The following is a 14,933-nucleotide window of genomic DNA, read 5'->3' as shown; positions in this document are numbered from 1 at the left end:
CTATATTCAAGAAAATTGAGCTTCTAGCAACTGCTAAAATGGTTTGTAAATGACATTGATGGAATGGAGACAACTGGAACAAACACAAAGTAAGAAAAAAAAAGTCATACTAACATAATAAGCTACCCCCCAAATGCCCTTACAGCTGAAAGTCAGTACCTTATAGTCATGGTCTCATTCCAAATCACATGTGATCGAGTGGACCATTAAAGCCAGAGTGTTCCTTACTTTATTGGCTTCCCTGCAGGAACAGTTAAACTGTGGTTTGCCCCAAAGCCTTTAAGTGCCACTTGGAAACCATTATTTCAGGAATATACATATTTGGCCTTAATATTTCAATTGGGGCAAATAAATATGTGTTATTTCACACAACACCCCATTGCTTTTATTTAGTGCAAAAAGGCACACTAGTCAGGTGCCCAAGCCAGAGATTGGATTTAATTTCCCTGTTTTTTTTTAAGTTGGTGAAAAAAACACATGTTATGCGCACTAGTAATATTTGGCATATTTAGTTCATGAATTTGTCCAAAACACTCATACTGTCAAAAGTGAAAATAAGCAAACCTATAATAAAGATTGTTGTTGGTCTGAGTTCAATTGAGAAACTTAAAAGTGTGGTTATTTCACCGAGTATGTGTGTGCCAATGTCTTGAATGGGAATGAGCCTAATTATTTGGCTACTGTAGGTTGGTTTGTATATGCATGGCTTTGTGTTGAGAGCCTGGCAGTTTGGTATTGGGATTTAGGGGGATTTTCTGGGGAAACATTTACTTTCAAAATTCTCCACTGAAGGCTGTGTACGTTTTATTTTCATGATGCCAGCAGTAGGAAAGTCCCCTGAATCTGAGCCCTAATACGAACTTTTTTCTCAGCTATTTTTTGTACAGTTTTTAGCTCAGAACTTTAGAGACATGTGGTGACATGCCAGCGTGCTGATCATCTCCCAAGTCTTTAGTACACAGTAAATACTGCACCCTCCTCAGCCTCCAGCAGCTATAAAGACCTGAGTTCATCATTACAGTAGGTGAAGCAGAAACACATATACTATTCTCTTTTGAACTGATCTGGGTGTGTTGGTTACCAGTATGTAGATCTGCCTCACCAGGGTTATATATGGACTTTATAATGTCCTGTTTCAGTGGGCTTCAATCATTTGAATACCTTTTTAATAGATCTTTCTGCTTGTTCAACTTGAACAGAATAGGTTTATGGCCAATTCCCTACTAATCTGAGGCCTAGTCCCAACATATATGGGTCATTTTTTAAAGGTAGCTTTTTCTTTGTGTTTATTTTTCCATAAATGCACAACTACTCCTCCTCTATATCAATGAACAGATATAAAACTGAACTATGTCAATGCCTAATTATCCAACACAAAATCCCCTCAATGTCACCAGTTTAGCATGAGACCACTATGTGTGTGTGCACTTCCCAATCTGCTCAGTGGCCTTATATTATTAAGATATTTGAAGATTATTGTGAGTTAAAATGATTTTAATGCCAAACCATATTGTGAAATAATAATCTATTTTAAGTTAAAACATGGTCCACCTTGTTTTGAATGTTTTTGATTTGTAGTATCTTGAGATTAGCAGAAATATATATATATAAAGTCATAGGTTGAATAATCTGAGGGCCAGATTTATGCTTGACTGGGGTTTTAGGGATTACAATAACACTCATTTTATTCAAGAAATTTAATACTAACCCTGGATCTATACAATTAGCCTTTTTAAGCCTGAAAGCAGAGTCTGCTCTGATTGGTTAACTGGCCGGCTCTGTTGTGATTGGTCAACCGCTTAGAGATGTCGGAAATGTCCTGCCCTTAGCCTATCACGTACAATGTGTTAGAGCACTAGCCAATAGAAGCGCAAGTGTTACATAATGATGTCACTATGTAATGTCATGGATGGAACACAGGGATTTTAGACACCTATATAACACACTACAGGAAAGAGGAATCCCAAAAAGCATGATAGGGTCCTTTAAAGGACCCGTCACCTTGTGTGTTATGAAGGTTGTTATGCATGTGAACGGTCTGCAGAGTCAAAAACCCTCAAAGTACACCCTGTAGGCCAGTATACAGAGATGCCGTATGAGAAACCAATGTGATTTTGGAACATTAAACAATGTAAATCTATTCTAGTAGACCTCAACAATGGATATATGATCAGTAGAAATGGCCATGACATGGGACCTTTAATACATTTGGAAGAACTTAATAATTTAACTTAATAATTTCTCAAATAGGCAACATCTGACCTTTTACGGCCTTTAGGCCATGTGATGCTTAAAACATGTTCTCCAGCTCTTTAAGTGAGTTTGATTTCATTGTGTGTGTGTAGATGCAGATGAAATGAATTGTGTCCCACTGACCAGCGGACGCAGTCTGTGTGATTGGTGTAGTGGCGTTGTGTGCGGTTCTTGATGTGGTAGAGCACAACAACACAGGCGATGAAGTACACTGCCTCGCCCGTCGGGAGGAAGTACAGGTTGGCACGGCAGTCCCGCCCCCGGTAACCATAGCTGGCAGGAAACGGTCAAGGTCACATTCAGGTTAATCATTGATCCATTTCATCTAATAAAAGAACAGTTCACCACACGAAGAAAGTGCGTCATTATCAAGTAATCTCCATGTTTCCATACATGTCTTTCTAAACATATGTCACCCACAGCTCACAGTTCATATGTGGTTGATGCTGCTCTCACAGACTATTAAAGAGATACTTTCCATTACAAACAACGTGGCTTGAATCCAGGAAATGAGCGCACGGTGAAATAGGCACTGTCTGAATTGAACATATCCCTCATAAATATGGAGGCAGCACACTGCTGCTGTGGTACTGTGGAAGGATACACCCAGTCCAGCTCCAGCCTCTCAGAGGGCGGCTCCATCTTCAGGTCTTCATAGTTCAGGATGTTGGAGGGGATGTACATGGTTATGGGCCGGCCCCGGATGAACATTTTGATCGACTGTTCTGGAGGACAAACACACCAGGAGACATTTAAATTCAGCAGTTTTAAATATACAGAAAAAAATATATAGAACAAATGTAAAGAATAATAAATAAATGAGAGAAACATAGAAAGAGATAGAACAACAAGCTGTTGATGAAAAAAACGGGTGTCATCACATGACATTGCATTCCCACTTGTACTTGCAAAACAAACACAAAGCTGCATTATTGATTATTAATGCCACTTGGGGGCAGCAGAATAGCCTGACAAAACAACATCTGAAATACATGTTATCATTTATTAGGTACACCTGGCTAAAAGTGGACGAAAAAAACGACATTTCAGTCAGACAACTCACGTGTTCCTTTAACATGTTTATTAGAAGCAGCATATAGTTAAGTTTGGCGACTAGGCTCGGGCATCATCACTCCATAGATATACATAGCACGATGAGTGATGATCAAATAACTAACCCCCGAGCCTACAGGTGGAAGCTGGGGTGGAAGCTGGGGTGGTGGTGGGGCAGCAAGCAGCAGCGACGTAGAGGTAGCTGCAGCAATAGCAGCAGCAAGCAATGCATGGAGAGTAGGGATGTGCATCTCCATCACTGAGGCCGATGCGATGCGCATCTCGATATGTTGCCACGATACGATACATTAACGATACATTTGAAACACTAGGCGATGCGATACGATACGATTCACCCCTGTTGCGATACAGTTCGATACGATTTGATTCAACATTATGCGATACGATGCGATTCAACACGATGCAAAAATAATGATACTTCAATATGGTACGACAGAGGATTTTTGTTGTATTCCTTATATGCAGCAAATCATACATTAACAAAAAAGTGCTTTACATATTTGGTACTGCACATCCCATCATGCCGTTTATTTTGTTGCCTTTAAAAGCTTTCCAGAGTACAATTCTATAACACCTCACAGTCCACATCCAACAATGTAAGGATGCATTGCTCATGATTAACAATGTGCAAATAACAGCTACCATAGAGCAATGCCCATACAGCTGCCAGCCTGATGTGCTTAACACTCATTCATAGGCTAACTCACCAGTGAGCAGAAAGCAGTGGGTTCTATATGAACAATAAAGAATACAAATAACCTTTCACAAACAGGTATTTCATAACTGCTTACAGTGAGGAAGACATTTACATTATTATTGGCCGTCACAGGCTGCTGTAAACTAAACACCACTCTCTCTGACAGAACTCCTCACTGAGTGATTTAACTCATATGTCTAACTTTCATGTTTCTCTTTTCAGCCGCAGACCCCATGTCGCCTCTTTATGTGCGTCGCTAAGTTCCTCGTACTACTTGTGTACTTTAAAGCGGCTCGGAATCGTTAACAATTTGCGAGCGATTTTTCAAGTTGACCGTCTGTAGTATATAGTGCCGCGCACATATACCATCAGGACGTTACTGATGGGGTGCGGCTGCGGAGTGATACTGTGTGTATGCAAGCCCGCATCTAGGACGGATCTATGTATCATGGCTGTAGACCTGTTAAGTAATAAAGATACCTCATACAAAGGTCTACGGATACCTTATTACTCTCCATGACCTGCGGTCAACTATGTAGCATAAAGGACTATTACACCGTATTTCTTGAACAATCCGAAGTGTTGCCAAACGTTTGATTTGTAGGTATTTTTTGGTGCGCTGTGTTTCTCTTTCCCCTCAACTTCCGTGTGTGTTGATAACTGAGACTCTCGGCCTCCGTAGTGGCGAAGCAAATATCAAAGATCGTCTCTGCTGAGCGTTGACAAGATGAGGGAATTTTATATGATGAATCGGTTTTTTACCGATGCAAAGACGCTACGCCATCGATGCATCGCGAGTTCAACCCGGTTCAACCCAAACTGTAGCCGATGTGCACTCTTTCAACCGGTGCACTCGCATCTTGAACGTTTATGCCGGTGCACCGATGCGAATCGGTGAATCTTAACATCTCTAATGGAGAGAGATCTGGCAGGTTCAATAGAGCGGCGTATTAAGGAGACTGTTTGGTTGGTTGTAGAGTGGCAAGGGGGCGTTATGTATGAATGCAGCATAAGTGCTCGAGTTGACTGCCTGAACTAGCTCGCAGGCTTCGCCCCATTAATAAGAATTATTATTTTATTGATAGAGGTAATGATTAAACAGTAATTTTCATGGATTTAGTTTGTGGTGCTGTTCAGTTGGAACAGTTGTATTGTATGAGTTATTTTTTTTTAATGATGTTATTAAATTGTTAAGGTATAACAGAGTTCTGTTGTTGTATGAGTCATACTGGAGGTGGGCTTTGGCCAGTGAACAAACAGCGAAGGGGAAAAGAACAGCATGTTCGGTTGACCTTCAAGGTATAAAAACTGCTTAAACACAAAGTGACATCACACAGGTCTACCTTGGTTGTAGGTTCCTCTTCTGGACCCGGGGGATCCTGTGAGAGAGGGAAGGCATGAGGTTAGCCATACAAATAAACCCCATGGTCCTCTCTGCTTTAACACACAGCTGATTCCAGCCACAGCTGACCTAATGTTTTCTTTACGATCCCTAAGGATCTATTCCCTTTTTATTTTACACGTAAGATCTATGAGCTTTGGATTTCATGCAGGATTATATTTTCCTTTTCCATTTCTTTTTTGGACTTCCAACCTGGCTCTGTTCCCTAGGAAACAGTTGTGTTATTTGATGAGACTGGGGGGTGAAGGCGAGCAGCAAGGCTGAGCAGACTGAATGTGAGCCCTCAGACTCAGAGGGTCTTCAAATATCTGTCCGACCATAAAATGGTGGTAACTGGTAAAAGGCCAAAGAGACACCTTGAGAAGAGACTTACCTTAAGGGACCTGGTTCTCACGTCGACAGAAGTCAAAGAGGGAACAGGAAGAAATAAATCAGAGCTGCAGGACAAGTAGAAAAACTGGTTCCTGCAGCAACCGACAATTCAGTGGAAGAAACATAAAGGCAGCATCTTTGCATATTCAGGCATATTTAGGGTGTAAAAATAAATACAACCCTTAACCCTTAGAATATCCCCCCTGCTCTCTAATTATTTATTTCATTTACTATTGGCCGTAATTCAACCTTGTAAAAATGGTCATCAACGCTCTGTAAGTACAGTTCACCTGAAAGTAAAGACACAAGTCCTTGATCACGGAATATAAGCAGTAACTCAAGAAACAGAGCTAACAGGTTAACTAAAACACATATCATTATTTTAGTTTTTCGTTCAACAAAGATCAAAACAAAAAAACACACAGTGGCTTCTATCCCATGTAGCACTGGATTACACTGTACTGTAACCTAAACAACACTTTTTCCGTGCCATGCTTTGATAATAACAAATCTTCTTTTATTTTAAATGAAATTCTCAAATGTTAAAAGCTTTGAAAGTTGAACATTTGAATTAATAAAACTGTTTTTAAAGGGAGATTTCCATGGCAGGCACTGTAAACTGAACGCCATTCTGTGTAGCCTAAGCTTATTTAAGTGGGACGTTGTTTTCGACAAAGACTGTGCTATCAGACATTTAGTTTGTATTCTAATCGGAAAGTAAAAAGGTGTTTAGCCTAGCTAATCCTGAGTTATCAGTAACTCCTTGCTAGGAGTCATTAGGAAGTATCTTAGGTGAGGCTGAAACTATGAGTACAAAGCCAGCCAAAGCTTGTGAAGCTGTTATCATTTAGGTGATGGTGGTATTAGAACATTCTTTAGTGTCTTCCCACAAAAAAACAGAACCAACACTGTCAGTCGTAAACAAAAAGGTAAACATCCAGAACAACAATATAGGGAACAATAGTAAACTTCTTCTTAGCTTAACTTAAAGGGTGATCTGCTATTATTTGCCTTGATAAAATACATTCTAAATGAACTGTTAAATTGATAAATATATCTGACAAGGTAGTCAGCTTTAATTGAGAGTTTTTAATAAATCGGTGTTACAACACCACAGCATTTAAAAATAGTGTTCAGAAACATTTGTCCTATGCCCCATACTTCCTGCCAAGAATGGAGAAAGCTACACTCATGCCAAGCACGACTATTAGTCAATCAGAAAGAGTTATGAAGACATCTTGACACAAAGAGCAGGCGAAGACTTAAAGAATGTTCTTTTGGGAAGCTCCTCAGCTCCTCAGCCCGTCAGGCGCGTTGGAGCTAACCACAGTGGATGTGATTCCAGGCAGCGCCCACGGCCCAAACTGGCCCCGCAGTGTTTGGCTTCACAAGAACTCAAAAATGGGTTGCCAGTTTTAAAAAAGGAGTGGGAAATGTCGTGTTGAGTGATATTTCTGGTGTCAACAGGGTGTGCTGCTAGCTTTCAGCTGGATGTAAAGCTCTGTAGATAACCGCCAAGATAACTGTTTTGTTCACAAGTATTTAGGCAGGGACCAGTTCCCCACGATGCCTGGCATTATTATTAGTAACTACTAAACTTCACACTTTATTTGAAGACCATAAACAAACAAAGCACAGGTGTACTAAATATGTTTTAAACTATGATGCCATGCTTTCACAATCTCTAAAAACAACCCATTAGCACTGATTTAAAGTTAGGCTTTTTAACTATTGAAGGACAAAACTAACAAGTGCTTTCTTTGTCAAATACTTAATCTTATCCATAATTAATGCAAAACATTCTTACTTGATTCAATCTAGTCAGGGTTTTTACTGCAACAGCTTGATTTAGTCTGGTATGACCTGTAGCTTATGGGGGCTAATGTTAGCAAACATTAGGGAGACCTAACATTACAGACACGACTGACTTAGTAAAACAATTGTAGGTATTTAGGAAGGTATTTCAGACAATATTCTCATAGTAATGTAACTCTTAAGCAACTATTATTTCTGAAAAGATTTTGAATGCGTTAAAACATACTGTGTTACCTTAAAATAACCTAGCTCAGCATATTATAGAGCAAAGCATGGGACATCCCTATCAAATATTTATAATAGTCTTACAATTAAATGAATAACAATTATATATCTCACTTTTTTAAGCAACATGCAACATGTTTGATAATTGGCTCATACATTAAATGTTTTTGCATATTACATTTCCCCCCTCATTTAAAGTGTTGTTTCAAATGAACAGTAACAGCCCTATTTTGCCCTAGTCAACCAGCAGTGAGTATAGTCCTGTCAAATCAGTTGCTCAGACCACGTTCTTAACATCAGAGAAAAAGGATTAAAGTCAACTTGGAACATCTTGTACAGCTGTGTCATCTCATCCAGGCCTGCTGCCAGCATTCTACACTGGCTTCAACAAACACAATTCTTCTTCTCCTTGACGTTCACAAACAACATGAGAGAGTGAGAGACACATTCTGCTATTCTGGATTGTAGGAATGAGGCCTAAAAACAGGCCGTACCATAACCAGAATAAAGGCCAACACTCGAAAAGCTCGGTAACCACAACTGTGGTTGGTTGGGAGATGCGATGATTTTTGGACAAATGACTACATGTGTGAACCGGTGAGGAGCTGCATGGACAAGTTCAGAAGTAAAGTTCAACTCTGAAGTTACAAAGACTTGGAAACAGTCCCTGATTCTAACAATCTTTGTAGCATGTCTATATTTGTTCCTCTTATAATGCTACTTCTGTTTCACTAAAGAAGCCTTTCTTTGGAAAAACATGTCTTGCATTTCACTCCAGATAAAGGTCACCTGTCAATCAACAAAGGGCCCGGTTTTCATGCAATCAAACAGTACAGCTGACGTGTAATGCCTGACAGGCAGCATACTGGGGAAAACTGCCAAAAACATTTAGCATCATCAGCAGGCTCAGGGGTGTTACTATAGTTACAGTACCCTAAACCCTTTCCTGATATGACTGATGATTGATATGGAATGAAAGGAAACCTGGTTTTATTTACATATCTCTAGTATCTAGTTTTCTGATTGTGTGCAGGTGCGTCTTTGTCTGCTTCAAGTCTTCCAGTAATGAAAGATAATCGCAGAATGTGGATCATTCTTATGTTGTGAAGCATTGTATTCTTTGTTTCTCTGACTACATTACAGGAGAGGATTGTCCAGGTTTCTGGAAACAGGATATGATGCTAACGTGCAAACAAATAACTAGGGAACGGCAAAAACCTCATCCTGACTGGGAAACACACTCATTATGGTTTGTTACATTATCATATGAATTACTGCACAACCAGAGGCAACGCAGGATGGGTTTGATATGCAAGACCTTGATTATTAGCACGTGTGCGCATAAAACGCTGCAAAACAACTAAAGCGTTTTGCCTAGTTGTAATGAACTGAAAGACAGTTGGCTAAGACTGTTGGTCTGTCGGGTGCAAAATCAGATTCCTAGTTCTATTCTTCTTCACAGTGATGTCTCATGAATGCCAACGTGGAGAGGGATGTCTTATTGGTTGGAATACATTCTAAAACTAACCAATTGTAAGTCCAGAAAAGCATAATGCCTCCACCACGGCTGTCACCAGCGCAGAGACATAGCAGCTATTGATTATTGACCCAGCAAACCACAAGGGCCAAAACATTTCTTGACCCATCTACAGGTTGAACTGTTTTGGATTCTGCATAAAATACCATGTGTATATGGCAAATGTACTTCCTTCATCATTTGGATAAAGTTGTGAACACATTATTGGGATCTCAGTTTCAGGATTAAAGAGAGAAAAGCTACATCACCTGTACTGGCGACCATCTCCTTCGCGCGACTGTGGAGACAGAAAGAGACTGTGTGAGACAGCTGTGTGACACCATTCGGTCCCTCACTAATCACTGCAAGGTTTTCATGCGAATGGAATGCGATTATTATTATTCATAGGGGCCATCAGTGTTCCAGAGAGTGTCTCTTAGATGAGATATGTGAGGCTGCAGCAGCAATTGGAAAAAGTGAGCTTTGTGAGTGCGTGGTGACAGCTGTGAGTGATGGCAGCGTGGCTTACTTCTCCAGGCTGGAGGAGCGGATGAGGAGGTTTGCAGAGGACGCTGCCTTCTTGTCCAGACGTTTCCTCTGCTTCTCTGGGTTTACCAGTTTTTCGCTGTTCCTACGAACCCTGAAACACCAAAGGACTGAAATCAGCTTCAAACTCTGTGTCCAAATACAATCCATAAATCCCACACCGATGCATTCAGTTAGCCCGCTGTTAATGCATGCAAAATGGAAGGAGGATTTGCATGCATTTATAGTAATTATACACATAAACATGCATGTTAGTCTTGCAACGTTTGTGTCTGATTTTTTTTGCTAAACCTTCGAAAAGGATATACGTAGTTTAATAAAACTTGGGTCTTTTTTTTTGGCCACACTCACTATATAACTGACCCTTACTGCCCCCATTATGAGCTATTCTACGTCTGTCAAGCTTTCCGGTATAGAACCACCAATATGCAGTTTAGAATTACACTGCTTGGAGATTTACCATATTGATTTGTGGTTGTTGATTTTGGACAGATATACACAAAAGCAGCTCCTTATTTAAAGATGTCCACTGTGGTGTTTCTGGATATAAGGACTGTTGATGGTCACCGATCAGCTGTGGCTAGCTAGCCTATTAACATTACTTAATCTTAACATTAACATTAACATTAACATTAACATTACTTAACTTCCAGAGGGAAGTTAAGTCCAAACAACTTAACACAAACAGGACCAAGGCAAAAAGTTAGCTTGGCAAGCTAATCAGATCTCAATCCTTCACCAAGTTAAACTCCCCCAGATCCACTACAGAGCAGCTAACGTTAGCATACACTGTCAAATAGCATCCAGGACTAGTGTTACATGACTTCCACTAGCTCTTCCAGTTCTTAACAGGGCTGCACCTACAACATGTCAGCTAATGATATGCTAACCCTTGGCCTTGGAAATATGCTAAGGATTCTACTGCAGATAGTAAGCTAGTACTAACATCTTAGAATCGTACTTTAAAGCAGACCAACACAGGAGGTGTCAGACAGGTTGTGCCAACAGTTTATCCAGAGGAGGAAGTAGGTTTGAGAATTGAGATGTATGTTTATGAGAAGCAGTTTAGGAACTAACTTCTGTGTACCTTCCTCTTCCAAACCTATTTGGCTAACCTGGAGGTTTGTCGACAGTCTCTGATCATGTTCCTCACCCTGTTGAACTCATTTGTTTGACAATGTTTCCAGATCTCAGCAATGAATTTGGGATTACTAATAGAAGTGTAAAACCAAACCATGTATGTATTTAACTGGCAGTAGCCTTTAACCCCTGAACATCACTCTAAATCCTTTCTGTAACTTTTAGGAGAAAGGGTTGGTAAGGGTCTCAAACTGTATTGGGCAATTCTCATATTGTCTCTCTGGATTACCTGCAACATACCCCCTGTTTCCTGATGACATGCCATTGTAGCCGTAGCAACACCATGAGGAAGTGTTACTGGACAAAAAAAAGCTTTGGCATGAATCTACGTCATTGTTTATGGATTGAGGAAGTGAAACTCATCTGGCAAACTACTTCTGCAAGCAAATCTTTACTAATCTTAACAAAAAGTGTTAAATATAGAGGTGTGGTAGCTGGGCACTGAAGCTTTCCCAGTACCTCAGGTTTCCATTGAGGGGCATGGCAGAGCTTAGCTGAGGAGGAAGAGCACATGTTACCCATCACCAATAAGCCCTTTTATAAGCCACAACAAGGAAGTAGGACAAAAGAACATGCACAAGCCCATACACTAGTAAACAATCATTATTAAAGCAGTCATTTGAGTTGCAGTGGGGAAAAAATCACAGCATGCAAGAGATCATTGATTTGTTGGAAGAAAACAATGTTAAAAGTGTAGAGCTAAGATTTAAAGCAGCATGTGTGGTTCTGCAAAACCCAGTTGAACTCACAGATCCTTAGTGGCACTGAGTCAATTTGCACATCTGTATCGTCTTACAGAACAATCAACGTTTGTGGCTACAGTGAAGTTGTAACAGAGATGATCACTGGAGGTTTTTATTTATGGATTCTAACTCTGATGTGTGCTGTTTGGACAGATATGCTGTTTCAAACCATGTTCTGGCCTGAGAGACTACATATGTGCAGCCTTGCAAACCCACTGACCTTTCGTGTTCAGTCCAAGTCTATACATACTCTGCTCCTAGTGTACATTATGCTCTGTTCAATTGCCCTCACATCACATTTTCCACTGGGCTCAAACGCTCTGTGTGCCGTGAAGCTAACCCTGGATATGTCACTCAGTGTGGACGAGGACCGCTATTATGTTCCGCTACGGCTTTATGATTCCCCTCGCCCCCTGCTCAAACACATGGAGGAGAAAGCACATGGCTGGAGAGAACATGATGACGGAACATGTCACCCTCCCTTGGGTTCCCTGCACGGCATAATAACCCTAAGACTGGTGTTTTTTATAAGGTCGGTTCGCAGTGAAACTGGGGTTTGTAGTAACACAAGTCAGAATCAGGAAATGTTTGATTTGTCATCAGAACAGATACAGAGAATCCTTCCTGCCAACTGCAATAACTCTCTACTCTATTAAATGTATGTCAACAAATGTCTCATAACTGTATTAGGTTTGTTGAAAGCAATAATATGAAGTTGAACCCAATCTTTTTGTATTTAAACTTAATATTATTGCTTTCAACTAACCTGATACAGTTATGGGAAATGTGTTGACCTAAAACATTCACTTAAAGTAAACGTTTCAGTTTTTTCGGTGTATCTATCCATCCATCCAACTACCTACGTACCTTTCTATCTATCTATCTATCTATCTATCTATCTATGTATCTGTCCATGTATCTGTCTGTCTATCTATCTATCCATTAATCTATCTATCTATCTATCTATCCATTAATCTGTCTGTCTGTCTGTCTGTCTGTCTATCAATCTATCTATCTATCTATCTATCTATCTATCCATTTATCTATCTATCTATCTGTCTGTCTTCTATGTAAAAGCCAAGCAATAAAACGAGAGAGATAGAGAGGTTTGATTATGAAGTGAGGGGGAGGAAGGCGAGATCACGCACAGCTTTTTCTTCTCTCCTTCGTGGATGGGGGTGAGGGGGGCTGAGCGGGGGGCGCTGAGGTTCTGCTCTGAGGTTCTGAGCGACCCTGAGGGAGAGCCCAGCTCCTCTGGAGAGCAGCTTCCATCCCTCTGCAGGCCTCTGATGGTAGTGGGCTGGATGGGCTCCTCCACTGACGACGTCCAACTCAGCTCCCCTCCTTCTTCATCTTCCTCCTGCTCTTCATCCTCCTCTTCCAAGCCGGGGACCCGGTGGAGCTTGGCCCGCGTCCCCTCCACCGCAGGCTGCCCTGAAGGTAGGGCGTCCTCCAGCTGCAGGCTCTGGACTCGCCTGTGGAGAGGGACCCTGTCCTGCCAAGTGTTCTGCCCAGGGAGGGGGGCCTCTGTCTGGGTCCACCTGTCCAATGTGGCTGCTCTGGGTCTTTGCTTCAGGGACACTGGGCTTCCTATGTGGCCGTTGGCTTTGGTCACAACGCTGTCTGACAGCTCGCTAGATATAGTTAAAAATAGGGATGGGTATCGTTAACATTTTACCCGTATTACTACCTTTACTGATACTGTTTATCAATCCGGTATTTTAACAGTATTTCTATCGGTTATTTTTGTTATTTTTTGAGGGAAATACTAATTGGAAACAGAAATAACATTGCTTTATTTTATGTAAATAAATTTAAAAAAGCGTTATTTACAGTAAATATTTTTTTGTAATAAATCATTATAGACTAATGTGATGATGCTCATGTGAAACAAATGATATAAAGAATGATTTAGTGCAAAATAAAAAATGGTTACCCTTATTCATTTACCCATGTTTGTATAATTGAGTTAACTCTGTGTGAGGGCTCTAGGCTGCTACATAACATACCAGACGTGCTTACGTTGCTTGTAACTGGGGCAACAGAGCTACGAGAAAAGCACTCGCAGACGTTTCATTTGTCCGTCTGAATATGGAGCACGAAGGCCAGATATTTGGACAGATTGCTCGGGTTTCCGCCCTTACACGAAAACACTTCATGCACTTGTGGCAAACGAGCATTGTCCACATCAAATACTTTTATGTAGCAATTTTAAATATAAAATATATCATATATTTATTTTATTTATCCAGTACTGATAGGAAAACCGATAACGTCTGAGCTTATAGATACCACGGTCTTTCAAAAGGCCCGTTTATCGGGTTTCGATACCCATCCCTGGATAAAAAAAGGTCGAAGTCAAAACAGAAGAGTCATACAATCTACACAACTATGGAGATAGATTTGTCTCACTTTTATTTGTGTGAGTAAAAGTGAGTAAATGTGTAATGTGTAAATGTAAAACACCTTCCACAAATACAAATAAAATCTGTGAATACTATAATGCATTTACATCTTCCTAACACTCCACCGGTAGACACACACGGAGATATGAGACAAACCTTCCACCGGTACGAACATACATCTACTACTATCTAGTAGTAGTAGTATCTACTTTGTTCCGGTGATGACGTGGTTTGCAAAATGTTTTGCATTCGTGGAAGGGTTTTCACATAATAGATAACACACAGATTATTTATCTGCTCACACAAATAATATTGAGACAAATCTACCTCCATACACAACATATGAACACAACCAAGATTTAAAAAGGATTATTAATGGCAGTACAATAGGTGAAATAAAAACAATGATGGCTTCTCATCAGCTCTGCCTCTGTGTGTAGGTCCAGTACCTGGTCGCAGGGTGTGGGATCACGTCATAGGCTGAGCTGGAGGACAGCTTCCTGCTGCTGGGGCAACCGTCTGAGCAGCACACCTGGTTCAGCACTCGAGCAGAAGCTGGGTTCACTGGTTTGAAATTAAACCATTTGATGCATTTTTGTTATTTTTGAGTGGGCCAAAATAACAAAATACACTATAATAAGTAAACTGCCTGTCATAGATTGTTCTACTGTTTTTAATGTGGGTACTAATTAGGGAATGTTTGGGTTATCTTGCAAATAAATGACAAGGACTACTTGCTTTGACT

At 40.5% G+C, this 14,933-nt stretch overlaps 1 protein-coding gene across 3 annotated transcripts in view; it reads right to left on the bottom strand.

Annotated features, from left to right (window-relative positions):
• The window catches only part of eml3 (EMAP like 3), a 76,484-nt gene that overhangs the window by 26,032 nt on the left and 35,519 nt on the right, over positions 1 to 14,933 (bottom strand). For 2 of the 3 annotated variants that reach the window (XM_034224837.1, XM_034224838.1), the window contains 7 exons: positions 14,638 to 14,752; positions 12,932 to 13,417; positions 9,884 to 9,994; positions 9,624 to 9,652; positions 5,368 to 5,403; positions 2,858 to 2,978; positions 2,377 to 2,526 (listed from right to left, as the gene is read on the bottom strand). In XM_034224837.1, the coding sequence (XP_034080728.1) occupies positions 2,377 to 2,526; positions 2,858 to 2,978; positions 5,368 to 5,403; positions 9,624 to 9,652; positions 9,884 to 9,994; positions 12,932 to 13,417; positions 14,638 to 14,752 (1,048 nt within the window). The remainder of the gene's footprint in view (positions 1 to 2,376; positions 2,527 to 2,857; positions 2,979 to 5,367; positions 5,404 to 9,623; positions 9,653 to 9,883; positions 9,995 to 12,931; positions 13,418 to 14,637; positions 14,753 to 14,933) is intronic. The other variant, XM_034224839.1, reaches the window with a different exon arrangement.

The sequence above is a fragment of the Gymnodraco acuticeps genome, unplaced genomic scaffold (genome assembly GCF_902827175.1).
Source record: "Gymnodraco acuticeps unplaced genomic scaffold, fGymAcu1.1, whole genome shotgun sequence".
Taxonomy (NCBI): domain Eukaryota; kingdom Metazoa; phylum Chordata; class Actinopteri; order Perciformes; family Bathydraconidae; genus Gymnodraco; species Gymnodraco acuticeps.
This window is presented reverse-complemented; position numbering and strand designations above follow the sequence as displayed.